General features: G+C 37.2%; 5 protein-coding genes and 1 pseudogene across 16 annotated transcripts; 3 read left to right on the top strand and 3 right to left on the bottom strand.

Moving 5' to 3' along the window:
- Positions 1–12: 12 nt before the first annotated feature.
- LOC147499626 (Leucine-rich repeat (LRR) family protein) lies at positions 13–10,210 on the bottom strand. 10 transcript variants are annotated; one of them, XR_015195976.1, is made up of 11 exons: positions 9,952–10,210; positions 9,338–9,881; positions 8,553–9,016; positions 7,938–8,073; positions 7,771–7,842; positions 7,615–7,683; positions 7,288–7,359; positions 6,329–6,400; positions 6,179–6,244; positions 3,269–3,431; positions 1,232–3,193 (listed from the first exon to the last, which is right to left on the bottom strand). XR_015195976.1 is itself a non-coding variant. In XM_086561416.1 (10 exons), the coding sequence occupies exons 1-9, from the start codon at positions 10,028–10,030 to the stop codon at positions 6,193–6,195; spliced, it is 1,560 nt and encodes a 519-aa protein (XP_086417542.1). In that variant the 5' UTR covers positions 10,031–10,209; the 3' UTR covers positions 13–203; positions 6,179–6,192. The 10 variants fall into 10 exon arrangements, 5 of the variants coding, with proteins under 5 accessions (XP_086417542.1, XP_086417543.1, XP_086417541.1 ...); XR_015195974.1 differs by having other exon boundaries at positions 1,232–3,190; XR_015195975.1 differs by having other exon boundaries at positions 3,269–3,417.
- Positions 1,232–2,065, bottom strand: LOC147499627 (uncharacterized). The gene is made up of 2 exons (XM_086561421.1): positions 1,926–2,065; positions 1,232–1,823 (listed from the first exon to the last, which is right to left on the bottom strand). The coding sequence occupies exons 1-2, from the start codon at positions 1,948–1,950 to the stop codon at positions 1,324–1,326; spliced, it is 525 nt and encodes a 174-aa protein (XP_086417547.1). The 5' UTR covers positions 1,951–2,065; the 3' UTR covers positions 1,232–1,323.
- Positions 10,211–12,283: 2,073 nt separating the features above from the next.
- ARIA (ARM repeat protein interacting with ABF2) lies at positions 12,284–19,355 on the top strand. 2 transcript variants are annotated; one of them, XM_086561410.1, is made up of 19 exons: positions 12,284–12,676; positions 12,754–12,918; positions 13,157–13,329; positions 13,409–13,529; positions 13,614–13,688; positions 13,816–13,910; positions 14,007–14,082; positions 14,327–14,434; positions 15,250–15,378; positions 15,474–15,542; positions 15,627–15,686; positions 16,512–16,635; positions 16,751–16,890; positions 17,269–17,332; positions 17,441–17,520; positions 17,832–17,896; positions 17,992–18,109; positions 18,195–18,319; positions 18,941–19,355. In XM_086561410.1, the coding sequence occupies exons 5-19, from the start codon at positions 13,650–13,652 to the stop codon at positions 19,032–19,034; spliced, it is 1,386 nt and encodes a 461-aa protein (XP_086417536.1). In that variant the 5' UTR covers positions 12,284–12,676; positions 12,754–12,918; positions 13,157–13,329; positions 13,409–13,529; positions 13,614–13,649; the 3' UTR covers positions 19,035–19,355. The 2 variants fall into 2 exon arrangements, with proteins under 2 accessions (XP_086417536.1, XP_086417535.1); XM_086561409.1 differs by lacking the exons at positions 12,284–12,676; positions 12,754–12,918; positions 13,157–13,329; positions 13,409–13,529 and having other exon boundaries at positions 13,598–13,688.
- A 229-nt stretch (positions 19,356–19,584) lies between these two features.
- On the top strand, positions 19,585–25,359 carry LOC147499623 (2-hydroxyisoflavanone dehydratase-like; annotated as a pseudogene). Its single transcript, XR_015195978.1, has 4 exons — positions 19,585–20,347; positions 21,843–23,599; positions 24,028–24,111; positions 24,883–25,359. The product of XR_015195978.1 is annotated as a 2-hydroxyisoflavanone dehydratase-like (transcript).
- On the top strand, positions 20,336–21,775 carry LOC147499624 (uncharacterized protein At1g08160-like). Its single transcript, XM_086561420.1, has one exon. It carries the CDS (start codon positions 20,954–20,956, stop codon positions 21,677–21,679), a length of 726 nt encoding a protein of 241 aa, XP_086417546.1. The 5' UTR covers positions 20,336–20,953; the 3' UTR covers positions 21,680–21,775.
- LOC147499622 (protein neprosin-like) lies at positions 24,697–27,036 on the bottom strand. Its single transcript, XM_086561418.1, has one exon. The coding sequence runs from the start codon at positions 26,851–26,853 to the stop codon at positions 25,672–25,674; it is 1,182 nt and encodes a 393-aa protein (XP_086417544.1). The 5' UTR covers positions 26,854–27,036; the 3' UTR covers positions 24,697–25,671.
- Between the last annotated feature and the right edge of the window lie 950 nt (positions 27,037–27,986).

Here is a 27,986-nt window from a genome sequence, read left to right as displayed (position 1 = left end):
CAAAGATGTTATTTGAGATAAACAAGCCGAGCTTCATCAAATTCATTTGTTACACGAGTTTTAATTATATTTAAACTCGAGCTCGGCTAATATAATTAAATGAGCGAACTTGAACCGAGCCCAAGCCAGATGCTCAAATTCCACCCTTACACACGATCGCTCCTCGCCTCAACTCTTGTACTACCATTTTGTTTATTAGCTGCCTGCAGGCTATATGAGATTAGGGTAACATGGTATCTTTAACTGAAACATTTAAAAAAGACGAACATTATGTATATGTGAAAGACTTGAATTGAATACCCTTGACCAATTCAATGATGAGAAAGTTGAAAGTTTACCATCAAAGAATGGTTCAAACGGGTTATTTAGTTAATTAAGTAGGTATCTTAGATATGGTTTATGACCTAGTTAAGACTTAAGAGTAGAAGTAACATGAAGAGAAAGCTTCTCTCATGTTACCACATGCTAGGGACCATTGCAAAGTTTTATCCTGTAAGCAATGAGTCAAGCTCTCAATGCTTATCTCTTTTGACCAACTACTTTAAATACTCTTTTTGGCCCTTTCCAAGAAAAATTATTGTACCATTAAGCCATTAACTATATATCTCTTTTTCACCTGGACCTGGTTTAAAAATTAAATCAGCTTTTCTGTTCTTTGTTTGCTGGTGTTCTAACTAAGGAAGTGTTTGTATCATCAGTTCATCACTTAAATAAAATTAGATAGCTCTTATTTGGCTAGCATGTTCTGTTCAGGGACTAAAAGAACACAAAAGTTAGTTGAAGGTAAAAATGTTACCAGATTTTGTGTTTTGAAGTAATTAAACCAGCTACAGAAACTAAAAAACTGTTTGATCTATTGCCATGTGTGCAAGATTCCTTTACTGCACGTACCTGTCTTTTGAGTTTTGAATGTTGCTACTGCAACATTATGTTGGAGTAACCGAACAGAAGCTTACTGTTAAGAACCCAAAAAAAAAGCGAAAAAAATGTGACAAACATGCAAAATCCAAGCCAAACTATGTATATAGTCTGTCTTTTACTTCCAATGGGCTCCATTTGCTGTCACCCTACATCTAAACACAATCTTAACTCACTTGTTTCAGCTTCACCAGACCATTTAGTTAAATAATCTCACCGTCCAAACATTTACTGACCAAAAGAAAAACAAAAAAGGAGCAAAAGAAGCACCAAGCTCCATTTATAAAACAGAACCTCGTGCATGCCTTAAGACACACCCAAGTAACCAACTTCATACATGACTCACCCTCCTCTCTTCTCCTCTCCCAAAGCAGACACAACCACCATGGTTTCCCTAGAAAGTATTCAGGCAACTTCTAGATCCATTGACACAACTTGTAGCCCAAGAATCTCATTCTCAGTCGACTTTCTCGACGACGACAACTTCCTTTCCTTAACTCCAAACTCTGAGACCAAAAAAGCCGATGCAGAGAAAGACAAAGCGCGTAATATGGACTTTGAGTTTCTCTCTGGTAATTCTGCTACTACAAATACCATGATAACAGCCGACGAGCTTTTCTTTGAGGGAAGGTTACTCCCCTTTTGGCAAATGCAACAATCGAATAAGCTCAACAAAATCACTCTCAAGGCAAAAGAGGAAGTAGAGAAGGAAGCAGGTAAGGAAGAGAATAGAGTAAGTTGGTTCTTAGACGAAGATCCATCTCCTCGTCCACCTAAGTGCACTTTATTATGGAAAGAACTCTTAAGGTTGAAGAAACAGCGTGCCTCAACATTGTCACCATCATCATCTACATCTTCTTCTTCATCGTCCATGGATTCCAGTGTCCATACAGGTTCAGTAGATGCTGGAAAAACAGGCAAGGAAAGTTTATGGAATAGGGAGAAGCATGTGAAGAGAATAAAACAAGGATTAGAGAGAACAAGATCAGCTAGCATTAGAATAAGACCTGTGATTAATGTACCCTCATCCATCCAAGGGAAGACTAGTGTAATGCCTCCTCTGTTTCACTTAAGGAAGGGAATGTAGAAAGGTTAGGTTGGTGAATAGAGTAGGCTCTCTTTCTAGGATTTCACCATCATCTAGCTCCTCTTTCTTTCTTTTTTCTTCCCATTTTATTTTCAGAGTTCTTTTTGTTGCTGTGGATCTGTTTCATTAATGTAAAGGTAACCTTCTCTGTTCTCATGTAGGTGACATCTAAATGTTACATGTATCTTGCTATTTCACATTATTTTTCTTTCTATTTTTTCATTGGTAGAACTTTCTATTTTTCTTTCATTGGTAGAACTTTACATAATTTTAAGCCCTAAACCCTTAAACCACTCCCCAGGGGCTTATGGGAATTGATCCAAGCTCAACCTTTTACTGTTTCAAGATGCTTGAATCTACTGTTGCTGAACACATATTACACATGCAGTCACAACGAACTCGGAAGTTTGAATAATTTCGAAGTAGCTGCGTTTCATGAACAACATAGATTCATAGGTATTGAATTGATGAGTACAAGCAGACCATAATTGGATTGTCTAGACCATTCCTGCTTTTTAATTTGTCCTTATTCACTATTATTTTACTTACAATCCCCCATTATATAATTCTTAGTTCATTACTTAAAATATTAGGAATAGCAGGTTAGCAACAAGTCATGTTCCCTGGAGTTCAACTAATGTATTAATATCATTTTTATTAACCCCCATGGTATTTCCGACAAAAAATTGGCTTTTAAAGATGTCAAACACTTCAGAGATAGTACTACTGCATTCAAGAATTTCCTAAGCTGGAGCCATGAACACTCTTATTGAGACTAGCTAGTTTAAGACCCTCATCAAATAATCCTCAAGATCCCAACTTCAGCTGTTGTGCAGCAAGTGGATTTGACCTCAACTGTATGGCTGGGAATAAGATGGGGTCTCAAGGAAATGGCTCCATTTCATGGATGGATTGTTGGGAATGGTGCATCTATAAATCTATGGAGGGACAATTGGTTATGTCAGAAACCTATTTGTGACTACTTTCAGGAGGAAAGAAAACACATAATGAAGCTTCGGGCAACACTCACAAACTGCATTCATGGAGATGAATGGGACTTCTCTAATAGTATGATTCAAGTGATGAATCATATTGGTACTGATATCAATTCACTGCAGCAACCTCACAGCTCCAGAGAGGACGAAAGGATCTGGTTATCCACTAAGAATGGTCAATTTACGGTTTCTGCTGCACATGACGACATTAGAACCAAAGCCAACAAACCGAGAAGGAGTAAGTTCATATGGAGTGCTAAAGTCTTACCAAGGACACAAGGAATAGCATGGAAATTGGCACATGGAGCCACTAGAACTGACGATCAGATGAAAAGGAGGAAATCCCAACTGGCTTCGAGGTGTTGCATATGCAAGACACATGAAGAAACTCTCGATCACCTGTTATATGAATGTGAACTGGCAAAAAAAATCTGGAAATATGTTAGTGAAGTATTTGACATGCGGCTGCAGATTGAATCCTTCAATGACATTCTACAACAAGGAAAACACTATAGCTCCCTCATTCTGGACATGTGGAAGGCTTGTTCGATAACAAGCCTAGTGAGCCTATGGAAAAACAGGAACATAGTGCTCTATGACAATAAAGCATCCAGTTTCAGCAAGATTTGTTTCTTGATTCGACGAGCAACAATCAGAGCATATCATAAGTCCTCGGGTCATATGAACAATTCAGTGCAAGACTTGAAGATTCTACACTTCTTCAACCTACAACATAAACTTCGAAAGTCTCCAAAGATATTTGAACGTTATTAGAACCTTCCTCCTTTGGGTATACTTAAGATGAATGTTGATGGTAGTTCAAGGGGGAATCCAGGCAACTCTGGTTGGGGAGTAGTTTACAGAAATCATAAAGGTGACTTTCTTGGAGCAGCAGCTGGTGGACTAGGAAATACAACTAACTACATGGCTGAAACATATGCCATTGTCGAGGGAGTCAAGAAAGCACTAGAGCTCGGGTGGAAACACATTTGGATAGAATCAGATTCTTCCTCGGTGGTTAAAGCATTCCAGACGGGTAAAATGCATTGGAGAGTCAAGGCAACTTGGCAAGTATTACAGGAACAAGCTACATGGCTAAACGTCACTGCTACTTGGCGGGAAACTAACTCTGGAGCTGATAGTTGTGCCAGACATGGAGCAGCACTACTCATGGGACAAAAGGTATGGTGGGATGTTCGACCTCCATTCATGAGAAATCTGGAGAATCATTCTACTACCTACTTTAGGTTCATCAACTAAGATTTAATGTATTGAGCAGGGTACACAGATAAGGATACCCTACTTGAATTCTTCATATCTTTCTTATTTTTTCATCTTGTAATCTTTATTCTTTTAATTAATCAATCACCCTTCTAGCAAAAAAAAGCAAGTGGATTTGTATAAGGTGGGAACGAATTATCTACCTTAAGGCATTTTAATCGAAAGTCGAAACACTCAGCATGGTTTCTGAGGCTCATGCCCTGAAGCTTTCTGTGACAACAGTCTTTGGTAAACAAATCACTAAAACGACATGGTTTAGAAACATTTTCATAGTGATAAAGCACGTGGGAGAAAACAGAAGCTTGACAATGAAAGGAAAAAAAATGAAAAGAATAGTTTTCCCATGCGGTACTTGATCCAAAGTCCAAACTACTTCCTACTGAGGTAGTGGGATTGCATTGATGCTTACATATCGAGGCATTTCCGGAGAAGCATATACCCTTTTTAGTACATAGAAAAGACTAATGTCTGTGAAGGGTCATTGTATGGGTGTACTGTCATCACAAAAATTTCTGAGCTTCAAGGACTAACCATTTTCTCTAATAAATATTGAGATGTTTCCTCAAATTGCTTGATAAGCCCAGCGATGAACTATGTTCCTGTTAAAATACCTCAGCATCCAGCTCTGCGGTGCAAAACTTCTACTGCTTCTTAAAGGGATGAAATCAACAGCAATTTCACCCAGTAATCTCCTAATGCACAGTATCTGTACTGATTACTCAGAATGTGAATAAACCCCTTACAGCAAGCTCTCCATCTAGTACTGCTATCTCATTCAATTATTGATTTGGCCTAACCAGCCAAACAGTCATACCTTCGTCAGAGTACAAGTTGGACGGTGATTAGCACGGTTAAGTTGGGATCAGACATCATAGACACCCTTCAGAGTGGTAATAAGCATGTCAAGGAAGTAAGTAAAAGAAATGCTCAAGGAAACTTCTTGTTGATTTTCCAGTCTCTATAGATTATACCCTGATGTTAGCAAATCCAAACTAACAGAGGAGGCTAAACATTGTTAACAGTGAATGGGCTGTTATAAGTAGCTCTTGCCGCCTTTAAACAAGTCTCATGGATCAAAGAAGTGAGAATTAAATCTTTTACGCCATTTTAAAACAAGATGATATACCCTAGATGGTGCCTACATTGAACCGCTAATGTTTGTCTAAGAGATTTAGTCCAACACATTTGTCTAAGAGATCTAGTTCAATCTGTGAAGCATGTTTTGGCGGTATGGTGTGGACTCGAGGAAGAGTTACACCTTAACCTCTATAATATTAGAGATTGCCTCTTTCATTTTACTAAAAGAGGCAAATTGAAGAGAAGAAAGTGGTTTTAAGAAAATACTTGAGCAATGCATGTCCTATCCAATATCCAAATGCTTGATATATGACTGACAGGCACAGAGAGAATAAAAGTGGACATCCACAAGACTTCTGGCTATATGCAAGGTAGAAGTTCTGAAATCCTTATACGATCTGTGAGAATTCCACAGGCTTGAACATAACTAACAAAATTCAATATACTTATATACCCATTCTGATGTTAAAGAATATTACAAAAATAATCATGATACATTTACGATGAAGCAAATATGTAACATTACAGCAGATGACGCTATTTTACAATCATCAAAGCCTGACGTTATGTGTTCACATCTCAAATTCAACAAATAAAGAATCATCCTATGCACAACACTTTGATCTATACACAGTTTCTTACGCACTCCAGTTTGCTGAACAACCCTTATTTCGTTTACCGACAAGCCAAGATGAGCATTCAGTTTTGGGATTACGAGTATAAACTCTTTCAGGCATCCACTACATGAAATAGTGGAGACTGGATTCTCAAATGATATATATATTGATATTGAAACTTTTGTAAATCAATGTACATTTACCTTGAAAGTAGAAACTACTTTGCTGATGCAGGTGGTGGAAATGAAAAGTGGTTTCCAGGAGTGAACCTAAGAACAAAAAATACAAAAATAAGGTAAATTGATTGCATAAATTGGGAACTGAAAAGCGTGATGGTTTGAGAACTTTCATACTTGAGGTTCAATCCGGGCTTTGTTATAAGGCTATTCGGGACTTGACCAGTCATGTTGTTATTCTGTACGTAGCTGAAATACAGAAACATGTACAATCATGAAGGAGAATGCTACTCCCATACTTGCTAGAAGAAACTAAAGTTGCACGCCAAACAAAACTACACAAAGGAGTGAGCCTAGAAGAACATAATCCACACTAGTGCAGAAGACGCATAACTTCCACAATTACCTAAGATACCCCAAAACTTCCAGGTGTTGGCTTAGATGGAGGTGGTGACTTAGGAGCACGTGTTGGCTTAGATACAGGTGGTGGCTTAGATGTGCTCCTAGAACTCTACCAATAACGACTAGATCCATTTTCCATGGATGATAAGGCAAAAACATTCCAACTTGTCTTTGACAAGAACCATCCAATGGAAAGTTAGGGAGGATGTTCCTAGGTAGTTTAACTCTCCCACCTCTTCCTTTCCCTCCCCTTTCCCCTTCCCCCTCTCTCTCTAATACACACTAACATACTCTTACAGAATAACTGAAACATTTCTGGAAGAAATAGTGGATTCAAAATCTTTAAAAATGAAAGGGAAAAAAGTTCGAAAAGAAATTCCACCATAATGCCATCTAATGTTCAGGAACCATGGTATACCAGAATCTATTGAACAAACAGTGGTCGCAGTTTTATTATGTCAGTATGGTAACAAGTGTTATGTAAAAGATTAAACTTCTGAAAATTCTCCTCTCGTATTGCTTTCTTACCAACAAACACTACAAAATACAGTGACTAATAAGAACCAATTTTGCAAAATGCTGTGGCAATGATAACCAAACTCGTAACCATAAAGCTACAAAAATAACACCAGCAATGACAGCAACAAAAAATAATAAGAAGAGTAACATGTCAACAAGAAGAACATGAGAAACCTAATTGCACTGCATGTTTGTGTCAAGAAAGTCAAACTTACAGTTCACGCAGGCTGCCAATGTTTCCTAGCGACTGAGGAATCTCTCCACTAAGCTGATTGTTCTCCAGATGCCTTCAGAACACATAGCAAAACCAAGGGCAAACTAAATAAGAAATGTGGTACATCAGGCTTAAATAATGCAGATCATGAATAAGACAGCCAAAACAGTGTCAAAGCAACCAAATTGAGTGTTGATTTCACCACTTTAGCTTGATAAATGCATATCTTAAGTGTTCAATGTAATGTGAAGGCTGGCTCATGGAGAGCGCTTTCTAGCTATATAAATGGGTAAACGGAGTAAAACCCACACAGAGAAGCAAAACTTACAATGACTTCAGCCTCCTTAAAGGGCTGAGATCAGGAATGGATCCTGACAAATTGTTGTTCCCTAGCCAGCTGTCATTTACAAAATAAGATCACTAGTCAGCAAAATATCCTCTTCTCCGGTCAACAACCTAATGTTCTGTATATAGGAGAACCTACATGTCAGTTAATGCAGTCAAATTGGCAACACTATCTGATAAAGATCCTGAAAGACTCATGCTTGACATGTTTCTGCATAAAACACCAAAAAGTAAGTTTCTCTAAGAACAGTAACAGATTAACATCTATAATGTGCAAAACTAATTCAAATTGCAAGTCCAACTCACAGAGTGATCACGCGTATCCGAGGTCCTTCAGAGCAGGTGACTCCAGTCCATGAGTACCCACTAGGTAAACAAGGATCACCATTCCAATCTAGTGGGGGATTTTGTAAACTATTCCTTACTCTCCCCAAAGCAATCACTGCAGTAAGAAACAGGCTCTCATCTTAGGGAATAAGAGCAATATCTAAAGCTAAGTTGAAATAAAATTTAAACCTGACATCATCTTTCTCCATATATTGCTCAACAATCTTTAGGGAAGTGCACATAAACATATGGCATGTTCTCATATTTTCTTTTCTTGGTGTGCCTCTGATAGCCTGATAGGTATGTGCTTATACATCATGGACGACCGTTGTCAACCCTATCCCATCTTAAGTGATGTAATTTGAACAATCAAGAGGTCAAACTACATCACTGTGTATAATATACTCATCCATACGTATAGATCTACTCTTTAAACTCCATTGTACTAATTTTTCAAAGCTTGGTCAGTAAGGATGTGAGGTGTGGCCCTCACCGTAAGTGGCTTAATAATACCCTTTTAGATTGTTGAGGCTGCTTGTTATGGCACAAAGATGTTATGGTCACTTCTACTACTAAAGGTGTGGATAAACTTACCATCTCGAGTGGCAGTTCTTCCTCCAAGCAGCAGCACATCGAAAATTTCTCCAGCATTGATAGATGGACCAACATCTGATCCAGAAGCCGGGGTCAAAGTAATATTTGTAATACCAGAGAGCGGCCAACGGGTTGCAAAGACAGCAACACCACTTGGAGACACCTTCAGATTGTGGTAATATTGTACTCCATTCAATGTGACATTGAATACTCTTGAACTCCCCAACGAAGAATCACGGTTATCAGCGAAGTACAAAGAAATGTAGTAGTTGGAGTTTGGAAGAAACAGCAGCGGCCATTGCAATTCCAAGGGTTCAACCTTGTCAGCTACCAATTCAGTATCAAATACCTTTGCCGGCGGAAGATTCCAGAAACCAGAAACAGTTATATTTCTGGTGCTTTGTATGATAGTATTGTTGTCCCCAAATGGCTCCCAGAATCTATTAAATGGGTCATCTGGATATCTGGTGTTTTACATAAACAAATAAAAATTTTCAGACAATTTAAAATAAAAACAGGGACATAGGATTCAAGATTCGTTTGAAGTATTGAATATATCTTCACCAATCAAACCTTTCAGCCTAAATAAATCAAACAGTACAAACAAAGTGCACTAAATTAATATTAACTAAACAGTGACAGCAATTAGAACAGTAAATCCCCTAATCAAATCAATCTCACTGATTCAAGTCAACACCAAAGTTGATCATGTACACAAACAATAAAAAATCAGTATCAGCTCAATAAGAAGAAAGGCCTAAAACACAATTAACTCAACAACTTACTTGATAATAGATCCCTCATATCCAAAACTGTTCCTTGAAACAAGGCTAAGTCCATACTTGCCAAAATCCGTCGAATTATAAACAGAATCCCCTAAAATGACAAACTCCAGAGCAGAAATAAACGGATCCGAATCGGTATAACTATTCGTGGCAATACAAACACTCATACTCTTCCCTTTAGCAAGAAAAACCCCTTCATAATAAGAAGAATACCCTCTAATATAATCATCAGTAGTATTCACAACACTCCATGTTGTCCCATCAACAATTTGATCAAAAACAGGTGGCAACTCATTCCCATTAACTCCTCCATAGTAATAAGTAGTCCTAACCAAGTACTTCCCATTGCGAAAAACAGGAACAACATAACAAAACTTATGTGGTTTATCACTTAAAGGGAAAGATCGAACCGTGGACAGAGTAGGAATAAGGTCTGGCATATTTATAGCTTTAGGTGTGCCAGCAATGACGTAATCTGCATCGGGTACCCATTGGAATCCTTCAAACGTTGACGAAACTGTCGCACCGCAATCGATCGAAAGGCCTGTTATACATAAAGAAACAGATAAGTAGATGGACAGTCATTAAAGTTGTAAAGGTAAGTTATTTAGTACCTCTAGGTGGTGTAGGTTGAGAGTATACAGTGATGATCATAGACAAGTATAGGGAGAAAAGAAGACAAAGAAACTCCATGGTTGAAGAAGACAGAGAGAGAGAGAGAGGGGGTGGTTTTGAGGAAGGGGAAAAGAAATGAATCAGAGAGATGGAGTTGAGAACAAGGAAGGAATGAGTAAACGCGGGAAAAAATAACTGCTAACCAACCAGAAGAAAGGTAGTTAGTTTTGAGTGTATTAGGTGGAAGTTAGGTAATTTTTAAAAATGGAGCTGTTACTTTCATCATTACATTTGTGGGCTGGATTATTGTGTAAGATTGTTTGTTGACCTATCATACCATGGAATATAATGTTTATATTGTCTACTTTTTGTGCATACAGAAACCGAAAAAACTTGGATGAAATGTTGTGTGGTAGGCTCCTATTTATATTTCGATTTGCAAACACATCTAACAATGGAATATTCAAAAGATAGTCAATCATTAGGCACGACGGCAAGAACTAATGCTAGACTTGTCGTGGTCACAATGAACTACTGCTATAATTTGCTCCACTTGAAGATCAATTAATATTGTTTTATTGCACATGAGTCACAGCCTTTGTTGACACTTCCTCTATGAATGGATGTCTCTATAAATTCTGCATGAGCAGCAGAGTGTTGTCCTCAGTGTGACTTCTTACCCCATCCAATATTTCCCTTATTTAACCACTTATTGGGCATGACCGCTTGAGCACCAACTTTTTAAAATATTATAGGCACACCCCCTGCCCCCTCCACAGTCCACACAACAATTTTCATGTCAGTGGGTTTGACAACTTTGAGCATTGGGGATGAATAAAGTAGTTCGCATCCATCAAAGCAAAGCCTTGTACACTAACCTTAGCCAAGTCTTGTACGCCCTACTCTTTTCCAATTGCGGCAAAGTACCAACCCTTGATTTAGCAAGCGTCCAAAACACACAACTACGATAATGAGTCTCAAATAGGTAACGTTATAGTTTCAAAAATTATAAATATTATTAATTGGAAAGTAGGTCGTGCATAGCATTGTTTTTTTTTTTTTTTTTTCAACAATTATAACTATATATATATAAATTTTCTAACAAATTGTGATTATTATTTTTTTCACACTAACCCATTTTGATATTGTTTTAATCAAGCCTTAAAATCCCATTTTAATTAGAAGTGTTAGATTTTTCTTTTTTAATAAAAAATGAATTCCCATTATAATAGGAAAATTACTTTAATTAGAAGTGTTAGAATTTATTTTTTCAATAAAGATAAAAATTTCCATTTTAATAGAAATTGATAATGTAAAATTTTAATAGAACTAGAAAAAATATCATTTATGAGAGTTTTAATAATAAGATATTGATTAGGTTTTGGAATTAGTAGTATTTTATATTGTAAATTTAATTATAATTAGAAGTCAAGAGTTTTTGGTTACTAAATTTGGCTAATTTCTTCACCGAAAAAAGTTTGGCTAATTTATATAAAGAGAACAATGTCGGTGACCTAGTTCTTTTATAAAATTCAATTAATCAATATCAATTTAATTATCATATTATCTTCAACATATCATACTTTTCATTTATTTGATCGTTCTTCATTTTCTTCTTGATTGTCAAATTCTTGAATCTCATTATTTTCTTATTCTCTTATTGTGATCGTTATTTGGATGCTAGAACAAGCTAGAACATTTAGAATAATACGTATAGAAGTTTATTTAGGAATATTTTTTAGTAAAATATTTCAAGTGGTTGAAATATCGTATACTAAAATTTAGCATAATCTAAAACTCATAAATGCACTAACGATCATGAGTTTGTATACATATTTTTGTTATTTATGTGTACTCCAAAGTTCAAACTAGGGTTGGAAATGGTACGGGTTTCAATCCGAGTCCGACCATATCCGAATCTATTTTATCGGATATGGTTTCAATACTTGTGACTATAATCTGATCCGAATATATATCGAATATTTTTTCCGATCCAAACCCGTACCATTTCCAGTCCCTAGTCCTCATGTTCGTTTGCAATTAGGCAGGCACTCTATTTTCGTAACCGAAATGCTAACCCCACTCTTCCTCAATCACCACTAAACTAACCTAATTCAGAAACACAATCCCATTCCGTGAGTCGTGACTGACATACACAACTTCCCGTGCCCCTATATTTGAGCTTGACACGATTATAATTAAGTAGTGCTAAGTCAAAATAACTCGGTCAAACATTAATTAATTCTGTCTTCAATATTTGTTGGCGCGAGAATTAACGTGTTCAAGTTTTAACGGATTAAAGGCGCGAAATAAAATTTTTAACATCTATAAATAAATCAAATAAAAAAAGAAGAAAAAAGAAAAAAGAAAAAAACTTTAGTCCCGAAACTACCCTTCTCCCTCAACACTCCCATCAAAAACAAATCCCTTCCTAATTTCACTTTAAAAAAATGGAAGAAGAACAAATAATAAGAGCGGAGAGAAAAGGGCAAAAACGTAAATTAGAATTAACTGAATTAGAATTAGAAGAAGAAGAAGAAGATGAAGAAGAAGAAGAAGAAGATAGAGAAAAAAATTCCCTTTCCTCACCTGATGCAAAGAAAGCTTTATTAAATGAAGTTAATTTACAAGTCGGGATTCTTAATACTTGTTTTTCATGGAAAGAAGCAGATCGATCTTCTTCTAAACGTGCTACTCACGTGCTTGCTGAACTGGCTAAAAACGGTATTGTTTATATATTTTTTTTTAAAATTTGATTTGATTTTATTAAACTGATGTGAAATTTTGTTTCTTGTGTGTAGAGGATGTGGTGAATGTGATTGTGGATGGTGGGGCGGTACCGGCTTTGGTGAAACATTTACAAGCGCCACCGGGTTTGAGTAACTGTTGGTGATGGGGATTTCAAAGCTTTTGAACATGAGGTTGAGAAAGGGAGTGCTTTTGCACTTGGGCTACTTGCTGTTAAGGTATTATTAACTTTTTTGTTTGGTGCAATTTTTAATTTATATGTTAAACAAAATGCAATCATCCTCACGAGTGGATCTGATATATTTTTGGATATGGTTTGATTGTTTTTCTAGTATTATTAGAAAGCTGAATCTTTCAAAGGATGATAGAAATGAATGACACACCATAATACACAATTTATGTTACTTGCGTCTACTGTTCTAATTGAGGTATATTTATTGTCTTTTACGTGAACAGCCAGAGCATCAACAACTCATTGTTGATGCGGGAGCATTGCCTTATCTAGTGGACCTGTTAAATAGGCACAAAGAAGGATCTATTTCTCGAGCAGTGAATAGTGTTATTCGCCGAGCGGCGGATGCAATCACTAACCTTGCACATGAGAATAGCAGTATTAAAACACGTGTCAGGTTTGCTAGCTTGCATATCTCTTTAGTAGTTACATATCTAGCACCATTTCTTCTTGTTGTAATTTGGCTGGTTTCTCAGGGTTGAAGGGGGAATACCTCCCCTTGTTGAATTGCTTGAGTTTGCTGATACAAAGGTTCAGAGAGCAGCTGCTGGGGCTCTGAGAACCTTGGCCTTTAAAAATGATGAAAACAAAAATCAGGTTGGTGTCTATCCTTTGCTTGAAAGTCCTATAGTTGAACCTCCCTTTTTTGAGTGTTGACATAAATATATAATAATTGTGCAGATTGTGGAATGCAATGCTCTTCCTACACTAATTTTAATGCTTCGATCCGAGGATGCTGCTATACATTATGAGGCGGTAAGTTTGTCAGACTGGGATTTATAAAGTTCAAAAGCATGGTTTTTGATTATTAATTTCTGTATATTTGTGGAATGAGAATTTGTAATTTTATAGTGTATCATGAGAAGGCTTTTGTGCATGTCAGGTTGGTGTGATTGGGAATTTGGTCCACTCTTCCCCAAACATAAAGAAGGATGTTCTAGTAGCTGGAGCTTTACAACCTGTAATTGGATTACTAAGGTACTACTTGATTGCAGGCCTTGCCATCCTTATTATATATGTTCTTATATTAGTTTAGGAGAACGCAAAGTTTTCATTGGATGTGTTTTGTTACAGTTCCTGCTGTTCGGAGAGCCAAAGGGAGGCAGCTTTGTTACTTGGGCAGTTTGCTGCTACAGATTCAGATTGCAAGGTTATTCTGCATACTTTAAGAACAATAGCAGTTATTTTTAATTTTACTAGTATTATTGTGAGTAGAAGTGTGGGTTTTGGCTTTTGTGCCCCAATAAGAATAAACATCCAGCTCCACTACCACTGTTCTCTTTATTTTGTCGGGAAAAACCTGCTAGTGGGGGATGAGATAGGACAGGAGCATAGGGCTGTAGAGAAGTTTCTCGATGCATATTTTTTTTTTTTTAATAACTTGATTGGTACAGGTGCACATTGTCCAGAGAGGAGCTGTCCGCCCTCTTATTGAGATGCTTCAATCTCCAGATACGCAACTTAGGGAAATGTCAGCCTTTGCATTGGGGAGATTGGCACAGGTACTTATTAGGCTAACCTTGTTGTTATTTAACCAAGTTGTATCTGTTCCCTGGAATGTTGCTACTTGCAACCATAATAGCCAATGTCTTGTAATGATTGGTGGGTTTTTGTCTTCCAAAATTTTGCGTTTTGTTTGTTTCTTTTGTATCAATTACTATGGTTTTATTTGGAATTTGTGTGTTCTATGATGTAGTCTCTTGACGCTATGAAATGCATGTTATTTATTAGGTAGTAGTTAATCCTGTTGCCCGATGTCATTCATTTGTTAAATTATTCTTCTTCCTTTCTTTTGTGGTTTTTCTTGCAAGGAGTGTGGTGCCTTCTGGCAGGTCATGATACTCTAGGTTCTGTGCATGTAGCAGATGTTGTTTACTCTGGGTCTTGTGCATAATCTCCCAAACAAATGCAAATGGACTATGAATTAGGCTTGTTGCTCACTTTTCCTCGAATTTCATGGTTCTTTTCCCCCCCTTGGGGCTAGTTGATATATGCGTAGCTTTTTATCTTTTTTATTTTCTATGCATCTCTATGTTCCTGTTGATAGTATAAGAAAGGTTTTTTTTTTAAAAAAAAAAAAAGCAGGATAAGTAAGTAGTGTAAACTTGCTGCACTCCTCTTTGTTGCATCCAATACATCAGGTGTGCTATTGTGTGAAATAACTCTGCTTTCTTTGTTATTTACCATTAGTAGCACATCTGGCATTCTAGCCGCATCTGGAATGTTTATCGTGGGATATTGCTTATCCGTTTGAAAGTAAATGACAGCAGCAGTTGATATATTAATTTGGTTTAACATATTCCCTGTTCTACTCCAGGATACGCACAACCAAGCTGGCATCGTTCACATTGGAGGTTTAGCACCATTGCTGAAACTTCTCGACTCAAAAAATGGGTCTCTACAGCATAATGCGGCATTTGCTCTTTTTGGTCTTGCAGACAATGAGGTATGGTTAAGTATCAGTTTGTCAATGATTTGAGTCATTTTGTAACACCTAATTATGAAGAATATGATTTGTTTACCTCCCTCCTCGCTCGACAGGACAATGTTTCCGACTTTATTAAGGTGGGAGGTGTTCAGAAGCTGCAAGATGGAGAATTTATTGTTCAAGTATGCTTATTTGTATATTTTATTCAACTTCAGCCGTTTTATGAGTGTAAGGTTTATGAAGTGTTGTTATCAAAATGGTTACAGGCAACAAAAGAATGTGTGGCGAAGACATTGAAGAGACTAGAGGAGAAGATTCACGGAAGAGTGAGTTTTATCTTCTTTGTTGTGCTTTTTAATTTGAGATGAGTTTATTTGCTAAACATCATTGTCATAATTTTTTATTCTCATTCATCATTGCAATCACACTGTGTTGCATGGGTACGGCTAAATGGTCAGCGTGTCCTGTGTCGTGTCGACACGGAGTCGGACACTGGTACGACACAGATTCGGGATCGGAGTGATTAAACTAAAAAAAAAGATTTTCAGAGAAAGAAAGCTAAAGAAACAGAGAGAGAGAGGGGGGTGGGAGAATGTTTTGATTTCAGTAGTTTTTACTCGAAGCTGGTTAAATTTTTTAAGAGAGAGAAAAAAAAGGGGGGGGAGATGAACCAGATATATAGGGTTATAAGGAAGGAGACAGTCGGGGAGAGAGAGAGAGAGAGTGGGCATGGACCTATTGGACGTGTTTAATCAGGGTTTCTTTGGGCTGGAAGGTCCACCAAGCTCTAAGGCCCTTTCCATTTACTTTCTGTTATTTTTAGTTTCATTGGGCTTATGGATCAAAGCCCAAATGTGTTGTAAGTAACTTTCCAAATCCCTACCAGGCCTATTAAGACCCAAAAAACGATAGAATCTTATATTGGAAATAAGTAATTCAAACTTAATAATTTAATATGGAATAAATAGCAGCCATGTCCCCGTTTGGATTTTCAAACTTGCCGAGTCCAAATTGCCGTACTAGTGTCCAAATCCGACACTCGTACCCGTACCCATGCAACACAGCAATCACATTTCCCTTCCATAATTTTCGTTTCATGTCGTGAATGTTTTGCAAAACTAAGTTATTGTTTCTATGCTTTGCCCTGGTAGGTACTGAATCATCTGTTATATTTGATGCGTGTCGCGGAAAAGATTGCTCAACGGCGAGTTGCATTAGCTCTTGCTCATCTTTGTTCCCCTGATGACCAAAGAACAATATTTATTGATAACAATGGTAATTCTCTTTTAAGTCACCCTGTACATTATTTCGTAGTTGTAACTTTTTAGCTCTTCGTATGAATGTGTTTTTAAACTTTCTACACATCTCCAATCATGTTATGTCCGTGCAGGATTAGAGTTGCTTTTGGGTCTTCTTGGCTCTGCAAGCGCAAAGCAGCAACAAGATGGTTCAGTGGCCTTGTACAAGCTGGCTAATAAAGCTTCCACACTCTCACCTATGGATGCAGCTCCTCCTTCTCCAACACCACAGGTATGCTGCCCTCAAACTTGTTTTAATTTTGGTTGCCTCATCAATGCTTCAGCTCAGCTTTACTAAGCAAGTCCAGTTGCTTCAGCAAGGGTATTATTGATTTTGATCTTTAATATAATTGCTAATTCTGGACTTCTTTCGGTTACACCTATGGATCACATTATTCTGTGCTCGATTGTACTTCATTTCTTGGTATTAATAAATTTTGTAACTCATTATATGCAAAAAAAAAACTACATAAAAAAGTTTGCAAATTGCAACTTTGATGAGAGTACATATGCAGAAGAGATGTTCTTTTTTGGGGGTGGGGGATTAAAAACTTATTTTCTAGCTGCATTATTGCCTTTGGCTTGATAATTTGGTGCCTCTTTGTTGCAGGTTTATTTGGGCGAGCAATATGTAAATAATGCTACACTTTCTGATGTGACGTTTCTTGTTGAAGGTAGAAAAGTTGATCTGGGTGCATAACATTGCAGTCTTCTGTGTATTTTCACTATTTTGTGGTCCATGTCAAAGTAATTTTTTCTTTTGATGTTTTCTGTTTTTTCAGGTAGACGGTTTTATGCCCACAGGATTGCCCTCCTAGCTTCTTCTGATACATTCAGGGCAATGTTTGATGGAGGATACAGGGTTAGTAAGTTATACATTGGCTATCTGATGTTTTCTTTAATTTTTTGGATGCACACACCTACATCTGCATTCCTGCTTGTCTTACATAAGGCATTATACATCTTTACTTTATGGCATGCGTGTCTTTAGTTAGCGAATGTGTATGCTGTAAATTTGTGTACATATGCATCTATTGCTTCACATAAGTGCATGAAACATTTAAACAAATATAATTTCCTCAGAAATGGTTCTACTAGCGTCACAGCTTACCTATACAAGTGTAGGTATTGTAAATGTGACATTGATATATATAAATTAACATGATTTTGCAGGAAAAGGATGCAAGGGACATAGAAATTCCAAATATAAGATGGGAGGTGTTCGAGTTGATGATGAGGTTTGGGATCTCTTTATTTTGTGTCTTGATAATTTCAGTCAGTAAGGATTATAAATTCTTTTTGGTTACTTATCTTTCTGTTATTTTTTATACAGATTCATATACACAGGATCTGTGAATGTCACATTAGACATTGCACAGGATCTTCTCAGGGCTGCAGATCAGTATCTTTTGGAGGGACTCAAGCGTCTATGTGAGTATGCCATTGCACAGGTGAGCAAATAAATTCAGCTTGATACATATTTCTCTCTAATGTCAAAGATGGGTATAGCATTCTTATGACAATTATGCTGTCCAGGATATATCATTGGACAATGTTTCCAGCATGTATGAACTCTCGGAGGCCTTCCATGCGATGTCATTAAGGCATACCTGCATACTCTTTATTTTGGAGCAGTTCGATAAACTCAGTGATAGGCCAGGGTATGTTCATTTCTCCTATTTGAGGTCTATTTAGGAACTTTAGCAGGATTTAAGGATAAAAGGGTAGTATGCTGACTGAGATTAATACTCTTATGCATGCTTACTTTTTTTTTGATATTTAATTATATCAATCAACTATCCATTTCGACTCAAAGAAAGCAGCTTTTTTATGCATTGCTTCTCAGTTTGTTTGACGACCCACCGTCCACTGGATATAAGTTTATATTATATGAATATATATGTGACATTCTCCCCCCCCCCCCTCCTTCCCAACAAAACGAAACATATAGAAAAATGTGGAAGACTTTGCTGAATGTACAATAATGAGAACAAATATTACTGATAGATGAGAATTGTACTATCATTTGTAAAATCATAAGCAGCAGTACCACAACTGATTCGGTCGTGTAAAAAGTTTGTTACAACATCAATCTTGAGGATATACATGGTTTCATTGGACAAGATCTTCAAATTTTCCGGGTGCGTTTACGTATAGATTTCAGAGCAGCAGTAAGAGACAAGTCTTTTTGATTCGTGTAATATTTGGGAAAGAAGTATGGTTTAAATTTCCAATGTTGTCAGTTATCATTTGTTAAATTGTCTTCTGCTTAATTTTTGCAGATTCTCTCAGTTAATTCAGCGCATGATACCAGAGATTTGCAATTATTTTTCCAGGGCACTAACCAAGCCTAATCAGCGCACTTTTCGATTATAGATATCTGCCATTGACCTGTGATTGCTAACTAAACTGGTGGACGATGAAGATTGTACAGTGAGGAATATCTTTCAACGGTTTCTTTGTCATTGCCATCACTGTTGTACTAAACTAGTAGTTTTATATCATTCCTGTTCACGTGCTTTGTGGTTTCATGTAATGCGGATGTATCACTGCAAAACAGTGACCCAGCAGCGGTTGTTGATGCAACAGTGGTTTGTGCTGAGTTTGGTTTTTGAGATCCTTGGACTCGCATCCCCTGTATATTGTTTAGAATATCCTATTTCTTTATTATACTAGCTAAATTGCTTTCCATCGTTATGACATCTTAGTATCTTACTTCTTTTTGTATTAGCAACTCATTTCAAATGAAGCTAAACGTGTTGACTAACTTGGTCTGTCTCTGGTGGTGTTGATATAATTCAGTTAATTTAGTTCGAACAACAGTTGTTACCTAGTAATCTGGGTGAAGAAGATCATCTTTGGAGCCTCACCTATGAAAGAACCCGCGGAAGAGTAATAAGTTTCAAAAGTACTCGGGTAAGAAACATTCCAGGAATAATTTTCTAGTATGATTACTTTGTTGATCATGCTTTTCGTTTTGTCAGGAACAATTTACCCAAGTCCCCATCACAGCCAAAATAGACAGCATCAAACTTATTTTATTGTACATTATGAAATACGACTAGTCAAAATAAGGCAACCTGTAGCCTAATCTTTTCGAGAAATGCTACATTTCTACGATATTATCCGCTTGAAACACAGCAACAAATAAAACCTGGAAATAGTCTCCAGTTTAGAAAGCTCCAATGACTTCCTTCTCCTCTTCCATGGATTCACAAAGCCATGAGATCGCTTTTGAGCTTCTGCCCATTATTCCTACCTACAAAGATGGTCGAGTAGAACGTCTAATAAAACCAGAAATAGTCCCTCTATCTCTTGAATATCCAAAAACTGGTGTTTCATCTGAAGATATAACCATCTCATCAACCTCTGGTCTAACTGCAAATTTACAAACTTGTTAAATGATCAAAAGCTACCGATACTTGTTTATTTTCATGGCGGGGGATTTTGTATTGAGTCAGCTTTCTCATTAACTCATCAAAGATAGTTGGTTGAAAATGCTAAGGTTGTTGCTGTGTCAGTTGAGTACAGAAAAGCTCCTGAGTTCCCTCTTCCAACTGCTTATGATGATTGTTGGGATGCTCTGCAATGGGTTGCGTCTCACTCCAGTAGAGGGTCTGGGTTTGACGAGCCATGGTTGACTAAGTATGGTGACTTTGATCGACTCTTCTCGGGTGGTGATAGTGCAGGTAATGTGCAATTGCATTCCTACTTGCGTTATCACGTATTCAGGTGACAGTAAACCTTTTTGGCATTTTGAAATGAGTTTACGTTCTTGATTTGCAATTTTCTAGGAAATTTAAAACAAATAAATCACCACACCTTATTATGTCATGATATAAACACACACCATGACACCAGCCACCAAGTGGAACAACATTAGTATAACCTTGTAAACTACATGTACAAGACTAGAACTCACATTTCAGCTTCATTGATCAAGTACAGCTTACTTGTATTATGCTTCAATATGTATTTTCCAGCTACTCCCAGTCCAGATAAGCTTGGTGCCTTTGGCTATGGTATTCATTATTGCATAACTGTAGATAATCCAGAGAATACAACACACTGGTAGATGGTAAGAAAGTAAAGCAACTTCAAAAGCAGTCCAACTTCTTTAATCTTTTGTCAATCTCTAAACAAACATTGTCCCCATTATCCACCCCACTAATAAAGCTTTCTTTTCTCTTTACTCTTTTCGTTGGTAGTTCAAAACTCAAAAGCATCCATTTCATTCACAACTCTCCCACATTACTTACTTAATTCCAAAGGTTTCTTGACAAACTTCTCCTAAGATGTTGACGCTTCCCCCTCCACCCCAAAGGCAAAACATAGTCTCTCCATCTAGCCAAACGATCATATCAAAACATGCGACAAATCAACAGTTTCCTGCACCAAATCTTACTCCTAGAAAACTACGGAAGCCAACGCTACTCCCTCCACCTAAGCAGACTAATCCAATCATATGGTGCGGTGCATTCTGTTGTGTAATCTTTAGTGTTCTTCTCATCCTTGCTGGTATTACAATACTCATCATCTTCTTAGTCGTTAAACCAAAATACCCGTTATTCATATTAACTTCCGCAAGTCTCAACAGCATCTACCTAGACTCGGCGGAATATATGAATGGGGACTTCACTTTTATTGCGAACTTTTCAAACCCAAACCGCAAGATGGACGTAAGATTTGACTACTTGGACATAGAGCTCTATTTCCTTGATAGGCTTATTGCCACTCAAGCTCTTCAATCCTTCGCCCTGAGGCGTGGAGAAGCGAGGTTGGGCTCGGTTCATATGATAACAAGTGAGGTTTATCTACCTTTCAATCACTCTATGGAACTGAGAAAGCAAGTACAGAGCAACAGAGTCAGGTATAACATTAAAGGGACATTTAGAGTGAGAGCCACGGTTGGTGTGACACATTTTTCGTATTGGTTAAATGGGCGATGTCAACTTGTCATGAATGGTCCTCCATATGGTGTTCTAGTTGCCCGCAGCTGCCGAATGAAGAGGCGAAAGTAGATGTAGTTTACAAGATGTTAGTAAAGTTGTTTCCGCATAGCTAATGTTTGAACTTTAAGAAAATATACTAAATGAGTACCAGTTTGTTGTTTTTTACTCTTTTAGGTTCACCAATCTTGCATGAGTTTTAGCAGACTTTTTGATCCTTTGAGTAATGTTGCAGGTGCCAACATAGTTCATAATATTGCTATGCCTGCGGGTGAATATGGACTAATCCATGGTTCAATAATTTTTTGTGCATTCTTGGGCCATCCTTACTTCTGGGGATCCTGTAGAATAGGGTCAGAGGATTCTAAACCTGATCTTGATCAGAAAGATTTTTTGGATAGGAATGGGTTGTTTGTATCCCCTTATGGTATTGATGATCCGAAAAATAACCCAATGGGGCCAAATGCGCCGAGCTTAGCTGGACTCGGGTGCACCAGGGTGCTAGTTTCGGTTGCTGCAAATGATATATTGAGGGATAGAGGTAGGCTATACTGTGATGAATTGAGGAAGAGTGGGTGGAAAGGGGAGGTGGAGTTGTTTGAAGTGGATGGAGAGAACCATGCATTTCATATCTTTGATCCTGATTGTGAAAATGCAGTAGTGTTTAAACACTTGGCTTCTTTTCTCAATCATCCTTGACAATTATTGTCTGCTAGTGCTAGAGTACTTGATGTATCAGTTTTGGTGGAATGAAAAGTGTCTTTTGGAAAAGAATGGTGTCATAAGACTGTCCAAATATATGCAATTGTTTCACTAATTCTAATCATCGTAGGAAGAAAACAAAACAAATGATTGAAACAATCTGAAATCGCAAAATTATTTTCCGAACTTACCATACAACTAGTCCAAAGACCCCATGTGTTGAGAATGACATGAACTACAGAGTGTTCCAAACTTACCATACAATTGTTCCTCATCTGTTTTCTTGTGTTGTGGTCATGTTTTAATACAATTATACAAATGAACGCAGTATAAATTTATAGTCATGAGTTCCTTGTTCCTCTCCAATGCAACAACATGTGTCACTCCCTTCTCAAAAACTGTTTTTAATTATAACAGCTCTTCTTTTCCCTCCAACTGCCCATTTCCAAGGCTTCTAAACAGAACCTGTAATCCCATTTGCGTTCCTTCTGACCTTCTCCCTCGTCAACTTCATTCAGGGTGAATTGCAGGAAGAGTAATCAAAAAGATGACATGCTTTCAGTGTCTCAAGCTTATGATGTTCTTGGTGTCACTAGGAACTGCTCCTTCACTGAGCTTAAAGCCGCTTTTCGATCAAGAGTACTGCAAACCCTTTTTTGTTCTGATATTTTGTTAGAAAGTTTAATACATGCATATATTAAACTTTCTATATGGTTTAATATATGCATATATTGAATCCTGATGTTCGAAAAGATGCTGGTGATTCAGATGTTATGATTCGTCGAGTGATTAAGGCATATGAGGTAATTCTCTGTACTAGGGGAAAAAAACATGATCTAATGTATGGCTCCTTTTTACCATATCGACATACTGGTGAAAATCGACATTATACTAGGCAGTCACTGTGACAATGCAATTTCTAACAGAACAAGTGCCAATTTTCAGCTTAAAATGCATATTGAAATACCGAATCATTGTTTGTTCATTATGCATATAGATGTTGTCCATGAACAGCCAATTCCAAACTTCTGAGAGGTAATTCATCTACTCTATTAAGTGTTTGATGATTTATTGTGTCATATTTGCCTTCTTGGTGTAGGCCTAACTACTCAGCTCCTAGTTAGCTGACCATGTATCAAATTTCTGTAACTTCAGTCATTTTCATTATGATGTAATTGTAATTCACCTATATTGAAGGAGGCATTTTCAGGGAATGTTTCGATCCTTTTGATGAACCTGAATGTGAAGCGGTTGATCTCTTTGTTAATGAGACTCTTTGCATTGGAAAAGGTACTATTTATTGTAGCATCACGAGATAATGATGTTGCTATTAGATATGTTAGATAGAAGCAACGCATCCTTGGAAATTAAGATCCATTTACTTTATGAGGCATGGAAAGTGAGCTTGGACTTGCATCTGGCCAAATATGGATAGGCGTATGCCTTATTATTTACTTTCAAGAGATCGATTCCCATTGGAGTAACTGACCATTATAGAGTTTCTAATTGGCTATATGAAATGATTTTTTTCATGTCTAAAGCTTCTTAGGAGGCAACACCCCCTACCCCCCAAGTGAAAAGGACTAATGCCATATATGTTTCAGTCAAGAAGTGTCTATCCTTTCATCCAGATGTCCTCAACGATTACCTAGAATGCGCTTCTGGAGTTTGCTAATAATCAAAATACTGATAATTAATTATTTTAAATACTTTTGTAGGGTATCGTCCATATTCATGTGTACAAAGAGCACCTCATGCCTTCTCATTCTCATCAACTGGTACTACATGCGCAATTTCTCAAGGTGAGCTTATTATTTCTTTTACGTTTCTATGTATTTTATTGATAAGATAGTCTCAAATCTTTCGTGAGCAACAAGTGCTACCCGTCTCCCGCATTCGCCTTCTTAAAGCTGGCAGAGTTTGTGTCAATGGCATGATTTAACAAAGGAGAGTCAATTTATTCTTCCTGCCAGCCTTATTCTCCTGGAAATTTTCTGTAAATCACCATGTCCATATAACTCTTGTCAACTGTTTTAGAAATTTGTTCTCCTAAGATGAAATAATTTTTTGATAAGATAGTCTCAGATCTCCCATGAACTGTAACTGCTACCACATTTACTGTTTCTAATCAACTTAACTAATTTAATTAAAACTTTTAATGGCAATTGACATCTGAGGATGCCTTCCTAAAAGCTGACAGAATTTGTGCCAGTAACACCTTTACCAAAGGAGCTGAAGGTCACTTTATTCTTCTAGCCTATTCTCCTGGAGAGATGCTATAAATCATCATGTTCATAAATTCCTTGTTTTAGAATTGGTTCTCCTAGGATAAAATTTTAGTACCCTGTCTAAATTTACATTTCAAAATGAAAATGTATTCAAGGCTTCAAGCAGGACATGGCGATGACTACCAAGTTCAGCTTGCTGTTGGCCAGTGCCCAAGAAACTGTATTCATTATGTCACGCCTTCTCAACGAATTATATTGGACGAATTATATTGCTTTCTTTTGCAACACTTGAGATGGTTCATCTTACAATATCACCTATAACATTTGATTTCTTGCTTTGTGTAGTATTTTGAGCTTGCCTTACAGTAGTTCTGCCGAGGCTGACTACTTGTATTCTCTTATCACCAAAGCTAAATTCGAGAACAATCGATACCAAAAGCCTCGGAGGGAGCCTATGGTTACTATATACAATGTTGATATGTTTTAAAACTTAGATTGCTACACATCGACAGGAAATGACTAGACTGATCGAAGTTTGAAACCTGTTACCCTGGTCGACAGATGATGCACATTATACAATCAGGCCTCAACCGCAACTTATTTCAGGGCCCTCTGGGAAAAATGTTCTTTGCAAGTGAAATGAATACCATTTAAGCATTTGTGTGGCCAGGACAAACATCGCCTACTGACTCAATTGTAAGTGTTACAGATATTCTCTTTTCTGACTGAAATGGCGAGTTATGACATATATACCAGTGTAACAACTAACAAGTATGCAATCATAGTTAATTGAAATGAAAGTATACTAATATTGGTGTGATATACGTACATTCCACGGAAACTCTTTTTGATTGAGAGCTGAAGCATGGACACAATATCACCGAAAATGAAAATGCTACTACAACATATATGAAAGAACCACTCAACTTGTGGTCACTAGCAGAGAGTACGTGCAACCATCTTCTTTATTTTCTTTTGGAAACACCATAACGTACAATCTTTTTACCAAAAAAGAAATGGCTTACCTTTTAGGCGTAGCAAACATGTTTCTGGCACAGCCTTTTAACTAAGTTAAAAATAGATACGAAACTTACATTGGCTAATTGGCACAATAACTGAGGGGTTCTATCATATTTATTCCCCACAATGTCCTCCTGCCCCTCCAAAGAAGAAACTATATCCATTTTCTTCTGTGATATAATTACTGTTAACGTCGTAGCATTCTGAGTTATCAGCAAGCTTTACTGTGAAAGAAATGTCAGCATCATGTGGAGTCCCTTCTTCATCGAAAACTTGACATTCTTTAAAGTAACATGTATGCCCAAAGTTACCATCAAAGTGCCCACTCCCCATAGGTGGGTTCGTTTTATTTTCTCCGGCCTTTACTAGTCCTCCCCAGGCAACCTGAACAGCTCCTCCTTCTAGACTAGGGAACAAAGCCTTTGGCCAATAACCATAATGTATGTTTAGCCCTGTGTTTAATAGCCACCAATCTTTGGTATCCGGATCTTGATAGATAGCAAGTTTTAATTCTTGTTGATCTCCACCGTATTTGGAGATCGGTTCTATAACTTGCCCAATGGGGTGGGCTTTGTCAATTTGGACAAATCCTGGGCATAGATGGTGGTAACATCCTTTGTTGTTTGGTCCATTCCCCTCCCAATATGTAAACAATCGTGTGCGAGAATCATTATATAACTCATAAGATACCTGCCAACCCGCATGTATAGCATTCAGGTCTGGCTCGGGACTACTTTCAACCCATATTAACGCCGCACTGTATTGCTCAGGACCTACTGGTGGATTTTGTACATTGATATGCCCTCCCGCTCCAAAGTGTTTTATTGCCATCTCTGTCCTACCTAATCGAAGAAGAGCGCGAAATTGACCTGGAATATGTGGTTCATAAGCAGCACGGTGCGACCTTAAGAAAGATTTAGCTCTGACGAGATCTTCTCTTCGAGTCCTTCGGATGGGTACTGTTCCCTGGGGACATGCTCCTATACCTTTTAACATGGTCCTTGACTGCCCATGTGCTGATGTGGTTCCATGAATCATTACTTTTGGAGAAGAAGTGGGTCTCATCCGAATCTTGTGATTATTAAGTAGAGGATTATCAAATGCAGGCTGCCTTTCAATGTCCACGCAGTCAAATATATCACCATATTTAGTCTCAATGGTTTTCCTGGGTGGTTTGTTGAGAATCTTTAGTTGCTCTTCTAATTCTAGATCATCTTCTTCTGCTAGCATCCTGCCTCCTACTCCATAGTAGCTCAAACAAAGAAATAATACTACCAACAAGGCGATGGAAGCCATCGAATAATACAGCTACTGGTACTTTTCTTTTTCACCATATGTTAGTAAAATGTACAACCTTTTATAGGGCATTATTAGCGATAGGTGGAAGATTTTTCTTTGTCAAGTTTAGAAACCTAGCTAGGACCAATAAAATGCATATATAAACGGAAAAAACATTCCAAATAAAACTCATCTTTCTTGGAAATGTGAACTACATATAATACTAATATGGACGAGCAACAGTGAAAGATTAATAATCCCTCACTAAGCAAGCTGTACCCAGCCTGTACACAACCAAAACTGAAAATCTGCTCTCCTATGATCTAGTGATGAGCTGTTATGGTTCTTCCAAGTTGCAAGTTGCAACCACACCAAACCACTGCATATGTAACCGACTTCCAAAGGTCTACAGTCTACACTACGTCACGACGACTACACCCCCGCCCATTCCCTCACAACTTCAGTTATGTGCCGAAATCATTCAAATCTCAAACACTTAAAATTGCATTTGAGATACTTGTAGGCATAGTACAAAATATCAGAATATGGGTATTTATCGATATTTAATTTATAGATATGTATCGTGGATATATTCTTCTTTTGAGATATTTGACATTGTTTCACATGCAAATATCGTAGATATATCCAAAATATCAATAAATATCATGGATATTGTATATATTTCTTGGTATATCATGATACATTATTTATATTTATTTGAAATATAATGGTAAATATTAAATAAAATTGTTATATACACAAAATATCACCAAATATCTCCAAATATCATTGAAATATCACCGATATTTGCAGTCGTATATATCTCTAAATATATCGTGATATTTATATATCTTTCTCTGAAATCTGGATAGATATCCCCAAATATCGGGATATATCTGGATTTTATACTATGCTTGTAGGGACTAAATGCAAATACTTGCCGAAATCATTCAAATCTTCTACAGTTTGGTGACACAAAATGTAGATACTTGTAGGGACTAAATTGGAAAATGAATTTCTATGAGACAATGGGAAAAAAAACCAAAAAAAAAAAAAACAAAGAGTAACTCTCAAGGGCAAAACAGACTAAAAACTCACTCTCAAAACTATTTTTTTTTAATCACTCACAAGGAGTACTGGGTAGATTTTAG

This window comes from Coptis chinensis, chromosome 5 (assembly GCF_015680905.1).
Source record: "Coptis chinensis isolate HL-2020 chromosome 5, ASM1568090v1, whole genome shotgun sequence".
NCBI lineage: Eukaryota > Viridiplantae > Streptophyta > Magnoliopsida > Ranunculales > Ranunculaceae > Coptis > Coptis chinensis.
This window is presented reverse-complemented; position numbering and strand designations above follow the sequence as displayed.